The 10,704-nt window shown below is 42.5% G+C and overlaps 1 protein-coding gene across 1 annotated transcript in view; it reads right to left on the bottom strand.

The window, feature by feature from the left end:
• Positions 1-2,949: 2,949 nt before the first annotated feature.
• Positions 2,950-10,704, bottom strand: part of CDKN2AIP (CDKN2A interacting protein) — a 71,594-nt gene continuing 63,839 nt past the window's right edge. The window contains exon 3 of the mRNA XM_069199284.1: positions 2,950-5,750. Coding sequence (XP_069055385.1) covers positions 3,733-5,750 — 2,018 coding nt within the window. The 3' untranslated portion in view covers positions 2,950-3,732. The remainder of the gene's footprint in view (positions 5,751-10,704) is intronic.

Below are 10,704 nucleotides of genomic sequence, written 5' to 3'. Positions count from 1 at the left end.
AAGGCTCCACTCCAGATGGCATGAGTCTCCAAGAAAGAGGAGTCTGGTAAACTACAGCTCTCAAAAGTGCTCGGCGGGGGCAAAAAGATTGAGCCAATGTTCTCTCCATTCGCAGGAGGATACCCTGTGCACCTCCAGGTGCAATTGCAATTCATAATAGACTAGGCATTGGCGGCTGAATTTGTCGGCCTTAGCATATAGACATCTGCCAGCTGGTGTATCGCCATGAAAATGCCTGGTGTTCCAGCCACTTCCAGATCTGCACTGCCTCCTGACAGAGGGTCAACTAACCCACCCTGCTCTGCTTGTTCCTGTACCACATGGTAGTGGTGTTGTCTGAATACCTGCACCAGCTTTCCTTCGATGAATGGCAGGAATACTTTCGACAGCAAGCGGATGGCCCATAAGTCCGGGAGGTTGATGGGGAATCGGGCCTCCACCGGAGAACAGACACCTCAGATTTCCACCTCTCTCAGATGTCCTCCTCAACCCAGAAGCGATGCATCAGTCACGACTGTAAGCTTTTTGGGGGGTAGAAGATGGGTCTGAGGCTGCCCCAATCATGGTCCAGTAGCCACCAGTGCAGGTAGTGTGAGGTCTCCTTAAAAAGTTAGACGTGGTCGGAGAGATTCCCCTGATGCTGTGACAACTGGGAATTCAGAATCTACCACAGAGTTTGCATATGTCACCTGCCTTGCTTGACCAGCAGATCGCAGGAAGCCATCAGTTCAAGCAGTCTCGGGTACATCCTCACTGAAATGTGCTGCAACATCTGGATTATAGCCTGAAATGTCTTGGACTCTGTGCTCCGGGAGGAAGGAATGAACTGCATGATGTTCAGAATAGATCGGGTGAAGGGGATTGTATGCAAAGGAGTCAGGTGGGACTTTGATATGTTGATAGTGAACCCAAAAGACGTCAGAAGGCTCGCTATAGAGGTGAGAGACGACTGCCTAGGGCAAGTCTGCCTTCAGCAGCCAGAAGCAGAAGGGAGGAAGAATGGAATCCCTGACCTCCAAAGATGTGCTGCTACTATTGTCATCACTTATGTAAATACCAGAGGGGAGCTAGTGAGACCAAAAGGGAAGTAATTGAAAGTGTTCCTGATCCACTATTAACTGCAGATAGCACCTGTGGGCCTGCAGGACAGGGTTGCGGAAATAAGCGCCCTGCATGTTCAATGCTACCATCCACTCTCTAGGGTCAAGTGCCGGCAAGATTTGGACCAGAGTGAGCATCTCAAATTTGTCCTTTTTCAGAAAGGCAGAGAGAGCAAAGGTCTAAAATAGAACGAAGGCCTCTGTCTTTCCTCAACAACAGAAAGTAGCAGGAGTAGCAACCAAAGACTATCTTTGATGTTGGTATCCTCTTATGGCCCATCTGCACAAAAGGGTCTGCACTTACAGCTGCAAGAGGCACAGGTGATCCTCCGCCAGCTACTGTGAAGGTGGTAGACAGTGCGGTGGGGTGAAATAAAAAGAAACAAAAGGGTATAACCCCACAGGACCCACTTGTGATGGCTTGTCATCTTCGGAGAAAATGTCAGATCCTGCCTTCGACAGGGTGGCTATGGGGAATGAAGGAAACATTAAAGAGGGTTTGCAGCTTCAGTAGGCTGGAGGAGCGTAGGATAGGCTGCAAGCTGCCCCTGTTGTCTACGTGGTTTGTGGGAACCGCAGCTTCAGCCAAGAAAAGCCTTCAGAGTTTTCTGGGCTGGCTGCATGTGTGGGCGTTGGCAGTAACGAAAGCCTCTACCATTGCCAGGGAGGGAGCGGAACTGCATGGTGGAACAGACACTCCAGGGCAGACAAGCCTATGAAGCATGTCATCAGTATAGGGTTGAGCAAATTCGTCCTCTTCACCATAATGATTTTTATCAGAGTATGTGCAAAAAAGGTTCCAGATGATCTGGTCCCTTCATTGAAGCAAGGGCAACGTATCAGAATCCAAGGGGTTGCAGGAAGTCACCGGCCCAATCGGATTAAGATGCACCCTCGGTCGAGCGAAGTCAGCTCACAGTCAGACAGCACTACTGATTGTGCTTCTTCTTTCAACGTTGATGCTCCAGGGTCTTGCTCTGGTTGTGGTGCTAGGGCAGATGTCAGCACTGAATCCGGTACAGGGTACAAATAGGCCCATAGGATTCAGCTGGCTCAGAAGATGGTACCCCCCCCAGCAGGGTTCCAGGTGGAGGTCTTTGAGGTCCCTTAAAGCCCAGAGGGATGTGCTGTGACAACATCGATGGACCCAGAAAGTCGGATTGCCCCAGGACAAGATTTGGAATCGGCTCCAAAGTAGATCAAGTTTGAGAGTGAGATCAAGAGGCATATTTACAATGTTGCATCCTCTCAGACATTCAAGAAGGAGCTTCTTTTTCGACTAACTTGAGGAATTGAACAGTGATGAAAATCTACTGAAGGAATGACTTCTGGAGTGGGAACAAGACCTTCCCCTAGACTTCCACCAGTCACTGTGTGCAGCCCTCTGGTAGTTGTCAACATATAACCACGTCACAGTAGCAAATGGCCTTTAGATTCATCAAAGTGGAATTTCTGCAGGTCTTGGAGTGGTGTTCTAATCCTAAACACCAAAGGTGCATCTGATGGGGATCGGTCAGACATTTGCTTGTGACAGTTTGAACTTAAGAATGACACCTAGAAAACTGCAAAGCTAGATCCTATCTTTATCAAACTGGGTTTACATTGTTTTTTGTTTGCATGTGTACAGAATGTGTGTGTACGAAATTTGAAGATCTGTGTGTGGGGTAAACCTTGAAAAAGTAAACCACAAAGTAATTAAATCAAGTTCTATTGTGAGTCTGTTCAAATAATCCGTTTTCAGTGCTACCCGACAATGTTCCTTCTGAGTGGCAAAGCCATAAAAAGAACAGTATATTAAATCTAGAACTGCATCAAAAAGGGAAATAAATGTGACTTTTGGAAACAGTGATAATAATTGCAACAAACTTTTTAATAGCATTCATTCACAAAAGCATTTCCCTGCATTTAGCAACAGTGCCATCCTGCCGTTTTCTGACAATGAATCAGATTCACAGATTTGGTTGAAACAGTAAACATCTGTGCGCAAACTTTAACAGAGCCAAACAATCATTTGCTGTTGAGCCAATCCAGTGTAGGGAAAACTATATCAACTAAGTGGATACTTCTTCATTTATTATTTAGAATCAAATCTATTTGTATTTGTAAAACTGCCATAATATCTATTGTTTAGTCATTTTCACTTCATTAAAACAAGACAAATAACATTATCTTTCTGTCTGAATGCAAAACCACATATACTTCCACATCTTAATTAAAATTAGGAAATAAAATAACCATTTTATGAAATAATATACAGTAGTCTGCCATTGAGGCATACAATTAAATAGATGGTACACCATCCTGCAGGTCAGGATCTAAAATGGTCATGTTAGCCAAGGTGAAAACCTACCATTTAAAGAACAAGCACAAGTTGCTGGCCCTTCACTGTGGCACACAACCGACAAACAAGTAGAACTGGGCCCAACTTTCATTTTTAATAAATTATTTTAACTGCCAAGGAGTAAAAAAAGAACAAAAATATATTTTTCTGTAAAATTGGAAAGGAGGAAGGAAATACAAAATATCTTGAAAGAAATTTGTATACAAACCAAAAATCAATCATTGAAATTCTCCTTTATCTTTTTATCTTTAGACTATAAAACACAGAGCAACATATATTATTTAGGGTACATTACAGCAGGTCCTGAGGAATTCTCAATGCAGGAGGCAAGCTTATGGGTCGAGAAACTTCATCAAGAAGCACAAGGTCTTCGATTTCCTGCCCACAATACTTTCGTTTACAGATTGTAACCACCACCTTCTTTTTGAGAAACACCTTCAGAGCCTCCCTTCCAGCAACAGCTTTGGCATTCTCCTTACTCTTCCCACAACCTGTACCCAGATACACAGACTTACATCTCAGTTCACACACAATATTCTCTTGAGAAGTTTTATTCTGAGGCAAATCTGCCAGTTCTTTAAGTGGGACAAAATCAACATCCAATGTAGATTTCAGAGACTCTATTGCTGCTCTTAGGATCTCCACATGATTCACCGAAGGGCTAAAGCCCCCAACAGAAACAAGTTTCCAAGCAACACTTTTATAGAGCTTGTTGAAGAAAGTCTGCTTTTGTTTGGTGTCTTCGGCTGTTAACTTGCGGGGTAACTTAACTGAACTGACCATAGTCTGAGAAGTGCTTTTAGATGAAGATTCATGTGGGATATTGGAAGAGTGGTTAATTTCATGAGCGACAGTATTTAGTTTGGATCCACTATACTGTGCTGGGCGATAACTTGATGTAGATTCAATGGGAGGCAAAGTTGGTACTGTCGACTCATTCCTAGGTAAAGCCCTTGTCACAGACTGGATCAGATTCAATGCTGTTGTTGTAGATTCACTACGAGGTAAAGACGCTGCCAAGGATCCACTCCGTGGTAAAGGTGCTGATGCTGACCCACTCAGAAGCAAAGGTACTGCTGTGGAGTTGCTCCGAGGAACAGGCACGGTTGTAGATTCGCTTCGAGGCAATGGCACTACCACAGAGTCGCTTCGAGGCAATGGCACTGCTGCAGACTCACTTCGAGGCAATGGCTCTGCTGAAGACTGAGTTGAAGGCAATGGCCCTGCTGCAGACTTAATCAGAGGCAGAGCCGTTGATGTGGTGTCAATAAGAGGCAGAGCCGTTGCTGTGGTGTCAATCAGAGGCAGAGGCGTTGCTGTGGTGTCAATCAGAGGCAGAGGCGTTGCTGTGGTGTCAATCAGAGGCAGAGGCGTTGCTGTGGTCTCAAACAGAGGTACAGCAGTTGCTGTGGTTTCAATCAGAGGTACAGCCTTTGCAGTGGTGTCCATCAGAGGTACAGCCTTTGCAGTGGTGTCCATCAGAGGTACAGCCTTTGCAGTGGTGTCCATCAGAGGTACAGCCTTTGCAGTGGTGTCCATCAGAGGTACAGCCTTTGCTGTGGTCTCAATCAGAGGTACAACTGTTGCTGTGGTATCAATCAGAGGCAGAGCCAAACCTGCAGGTTCATTCAAAGGCAGTGCAGAAGCCACAGGCTCAGTTGGGTCAGCAGTTGTCTCAGGCTCAATCAGTGACAGAGATGTTGCCTCGGGCTCAATCAGAGGCAGAGACATTGTTCCAGGCTCAATCAGAGGCAGTGACGTTGATGAGGGCTCAATGAGAGGGAGAGCCAAAGCTGCAGGCTCAATGAGAGGGAGAGCCAACGATACAGGTTCAATCAAAGGCAGTACCGACACCACAGGTGCACTCAACTCACCTGTTGCAGGAGGTTCGATCAGAGGCAAAGATGTCGCTATTCGTTCAATATTGGGCAAAGCTTTTGCTGCAGATTCAATCAGACGCAGAGCTGTTTCCCCAGATTCATTATTAGGAGAAGTCATTACTGTGGATTGAAGCAAAGGCAAAGTTGGGGCGGTGTCAGTCTTTTGACATCCTTCATCATTTTGATCATCTGGACAACTTGTCCTGGCTGTTGTTTTTAAACACTTTTCTTCAAAGCCTGAATTCAAAGAAGGCATGTCCGAATTCGGGTTTAGCTGTGAATCATCTGCTTCAGTAACTTTTGTTTTCTGCATGAACTCACTAGGGGAGCCCGAAACAGTCCCTTTTTTAACCTTCACCGCACTAGGAATAGTCTTAGCAGATCTACATTCTGTAGACATTTTTTTCTTGCAAGGTTCCTCGTGCTCTTCTGTAAAAGGGAGAAAAATAGTATTACTTGACATCGATTACACACAGAAAACATTTTAGAAATGCTTCACTAACAGCCATTTTACATTTTCCACTTAAAAAGGACTAGATGGAAAATAACACAATGAAGTGGAAATTCCTTTGCAGACATAGATGCAATTAACCAGTTTATTTTGGGAAGCTGAATCAAACTACAAAGTGAAGATGAATCTGAAGTTTAAGTACAAGAGTTCTTAGGTGATAAACAATCAGAGAAGGGTGGGGAGAAGAGAGGAATAAAGGTCTGGATTTGTATTTTTTTTTATGGGCGAGCAAAAAGTGCTCCGTCCATTCTGTAGTCTCTCTTTGGGCTTGAAACCACGTCAGTCACTTACATTGGTGCGTGGGCTTGCCTTTTAAAATCCGCTTGCTTTCATTTGTGAAAGGCATGCATACCTCATGCCTTTTCCGGTGTTTAGCCCACCTACACAGCACCGGTAAAGTACCAAAAACATAAGAGGCTCGATGTTTTCAGCCTGGAATCCGGACTACTTTATCTGTTTATTTTCCAAGCAGCGCGATTGCGCTGCGTTTTTTTTCGCTTTACAAATCTAATAGCTCTAACTCGAACAAATGCGAGACCCGTTGCATTGAAAATGCTTGTCTTTGTATGTGTTCGATTTGAAAGATAGAAGAAACAGAGCGATTAGTGACAGTCATCAGATTTGGTTTTAATATTTTGCATGCATATAAAGCATATTCATTGACCAATACCCCTAGAAATAGTAATTTTTACGTAGTCACCCATGAAAACAGACCATGCACAACAGGAGGCACAGGCCGAGGTACAGTAGTAGAACTGGCCGGAATTAAGTCGCACAGGGATAGTCATAACAGAGCAACCTACGTAGGACATGAAGTTTAGAAGCCACGTTTCAGTTAGCTCACTTAGGGTATGGATATAAACCACAAACTCTATAGCTTGCAGAAAACGCAAAACTACCATCCACCCACACACGTGCTTTGTACTATAGGGCTCCATAAGGAATTTAAAATGTAAACTTGTGTTTAATATACACAGGAAATTTACAATAATTGGACCGGTGAACCACGGTCATCTTTAGGGAGACTATTATAAATTGATGACTAGACATCAACTAGAAAAGTTCCACTAAAAGGAAAAAACAAATCCTACATTTAAATAATTAAAACCTCTTTTGCATCGATGAGTTGTTAAAACTGGATAGATGCAGCCTTCCCTTTTCAAAATCTGCGGGATATAGTTATCATTGATTAGCAGTACTTGCAGCCCTTTGCATTTAAAGCTTGATTATTTATACAAAATTGAGTTTAAAAAAATCATTATTAACAATGGATTCTGTCTTGAAAACTTTCAGTAATTTAAATAAAAGGTGCGGGATAGTAGATGTCTTACTCCGTTCCTCGACATATGGGTAGCTGGAAATTAAAGCCTGTTGGTTAAAAACAGTAATCTTACACTTAATCCTTAATATTTGATGCAGAAAAGAAATCACGAATGAGTGAACGCTTTATGGAACTGACAACCAGAACGCTGTCTTTTCCCTGAATATAGCACAAAGTCTCATGACGTCCCACTGTAAACATGCACAGCCCACCCACTTCTATTTAAGCTCTGTCTTATTGTATTTGATGGGATCGGACGAGTTCCTCACTATGGAATTTTATAAAAGCACAAAAGGAAATTTTCAGCCTCTCTAATGCATTTGGGTGCTTTTTTATGCAATGGCCGGAAGCGATCTGTGGGTAAACCCCACAAACAGATCTTTTTCAAATACCCTGTATTTTATATGCACCCATGGACAGAGTCGGCCACAAACACAGAGGCATACACAAGAACACCAACACAGATGCAAGAGGATCAAAGCAAAGTGCAACTTCATCAGCTTGTCTCAGGGTTATTTTTTAGCCAAAACTGCTGTCATTTTCATAATGGTGGAAGGAAAAATGACAAGTCCTGGAACGAAAAGATCTTTGGCTAAGAAAGGAGAACTGTCTGGAAGTGGTCAAAAGAAATGGGCCACTTAGCAGTGATGTACATAGGCGAAAATTAGACCAACTCTTTATGACGAGAAAGTGCCTTCATTAACAATTTCATCTATTTTCTTTTACCCTGTTCTTCTGAAATGACTCCACAGCCAGCACTGAACGTAATAAACCATTGCAATACGATATGCCAATGTTTCATTAAATACTGCCAGGCAACTAACAACCAAAACTGAACGACTTCTGTGAAGACTGCATTTCTTTCCAAAGGTGATCCACTGCAAACATCAGATGCCATAAGTACGATACAGTGAAACACATACAATTCCTTGGTGCATGACGTTGTCCACACAACCAATGCTAAAACCAACCAAACAAGCACTAGCAAAGCCATTAGGGCTGGCCCTGGCTGCTAGCCTTCTAGCTTTGTCAGTTTGTTTTCTCAAAGTTTTTGCAGAACATTTTTTCAAGATGCTGGGCCTTTGCCAATATGAAAACTTAAAGTGAAATTATTTTTTGGTCTAAATAAAACAAAAATTGAAATCAGACTGGGATAAGAGTGCCGGAACTGAAGGGAACTACTGTGTACGGATGTGCTCCCTGGGAAAGAAAGGCATGCTATCACTCACAATGAAAGTAGGGAAAGGCCGAAGCATGCTAAATAGTGCTGAAGTGGGTCAGAAACAAATGTGAATGACAACAAAAACAAAAGACCAGCGGATGAAAAATATATATATATATATATCTATATATTAATATATATATATATATATATATATATATATATATGGAAAATGTCACTTACCCAGTGTACATCTGTTCGTGGCATGTTCCGCTGCAGATTCACATGCTGTGCATACTTCTGCCATCTAGTTTTGGGCTCGGAGTGCTACAAATTGTTTTTCTTCTAAGAAGTGTTTTCGAGTCACGGGATCAAGTGACTCCTCCTCTTCGGCTCCATTGCGCATGGGCATCGACTCCATGTTAGATTGTTTTCCCGCAGAGGGTAAGGTAGGAGTGATAGAGTATAAAGAAAAGAGATGTACAAGCTAATGGAATGTTAAATATATATATCTACATATGTACAAGTGTTGTTAACTTAAACGACTACAGGCTGCCAGGAAGGTGGGAGGGTGCATGTGAATCTGCAGCGGACCATGCCACAAAAAGATGTACACTGGGTTAGTGATATTTTCCGTTCAATGGCATGTGTAGCTGAAGATACACATGCTGTGCATAGACTACAAAGCAGTTAGTCCTCCCATAATAGCGGTGGTTAACCTGTAGGAGTTGACGTTGTTTGAAATAATGTTCTTAGTACAGCTTGACCAACTGTGGCTTGCTGTGCTGCTAAAACATTTACACAATAGTGTTTAGTAAATGTATGTGGTATTGACCAAGTAGCTGCCTTACATATTTCAGCCATTGGTGTGTTTCCTAAGAAGGCCATTGTAGCACCTTTCTTCCTTGTGGAATGTGCTTTAGGAGTATCTAAGAGTTGTTTTTTGGCTTTAACGTAACATGTTTGGATGCATCTTACTATCCATGTTGCTAACCCTTGTTTTGAAATGGGGTTACCAGTATGGGGTTTTTGAAAAGCTACAAATAGCTGTTTAGTTTTTTCTGAATGGTTTTGTTCTATCTATATAGTACATTAGTGCAATGTTAATGTCTAATGTATGTAGAGCTCTTTCTGCCACAGAATCTGGCTGTGGGAAGAAGACTGGTAGTTCCACTTTTTGATTGATATGAAAAGGTGATACTACTTTAGGAAGAAATTTAGGGTTAGTTCGTAGTATGACTTTATGTTTGTTTACTTTTATGAACGGTTCCTCAATAGTGAAAGCTTCAATTTCGCTAACTCTGTAATTATGTAATTGCGACTAGGAAGGCCTTCCATGTTAAGAATTGCATTTGACATGAGTACATAGGTTCGAATGGTGGGCCCATGAGTCCCGTAAGCACTATGTTTACATTCCACAAAGGAACTGGAGGTATTCTGGGTGAATGATGTGTTTTAAGCCTTCCATGAAAGCTTTGGTAACAGGAACTCTAAATAAAAAGCTGTGCTGTACATTTTGCAAATCTGCGGAAATTGCAGTAAGATGTATTTTTATGGAAGAGAATGCTAAATTTGATTTCTGTAAATAGCATACAATATCTTGTATTGATGCTGTAAGAAGGGCAATTTGTTTAGATTGACAGTAATATACAAATCTTTCCCATTTGTTAGAATAGCACTGTCTAGTAGTGGGTTTTCTTGCTTGCTTAATTACTCCCATACGTTCTGATGGTAGTTGTAAATACCCAAATTCTATGACCTCACGAGCCAAATCGCCAGATGGAGTGTGTTGGGATTTGGGTGCCTGATCTGCTCTTTGTTTTGTGTTAACAGGTCTGGTCGGGAGTTTGGAGTGTGGTACTACTGACAGGTCTGATAGTGTTGTGTACCACGGTTGACGTGCCCACGTTGGTGCTATGAGTATCATATTGAGTGTGTTTTGACGCAATTTGTTGACTAGAAATGGAATGATTGGGAGAGGGGGGAAAGCGTAAGCAAATATCCCTGACCAATTGATCCATAGAGGTTTGCCCTTGGATAGGGGATGTGGGCATCTGGATGTGAAGTTTTGGCATTTTGTGTTTTTCGCTGGGGGTGAACAGATCTATGTCTGGTGTTCCCCATTGTTGAAAGTATTTTTGAAGTACTTGAGGGTGAATCTCCCACTTGTGTGTTTGTTGTTGATTTCTGCTGAGAACATCTGCCAATTGGTTGTGTATCCCTGGAATGTATTGTGCTATCAGGTGAATTTGGTTGTGTATTGCCCATTTCCAAATGTTTTGAGTTAGGAGGGAGAGTTGGGACAAATGTATCCCTCCCTGTTTGTTTAGGTAATACATGGTGGTGATGTTGTCTGTTTGATCAGGACATTCTTGTGAATGAGAAGAGG

The sequence above is a fragment of the Pleurodeles waltl genome, chromosome 1_2 (assembly GCF_031143425.1).
Source record: "Pleurodeles waltl isolate 20211129_DDA chromosome 1_2, aPleWal1.hap1.20221129, whole genome shotgun sequence".
Classification (NCBI taxonomy): domain Eukaryota; kingdom Metazoa; phylum Chordata; class Amphibia; order Caudata; family Salamandridae; genus Pleurodeles; species Pleurodeles waltl.
The sequence above is the reverse complement of the archived record's forward strand: the minus strand, read 5'-3'. Positions and strand labels throughout refer to the sequence as shown.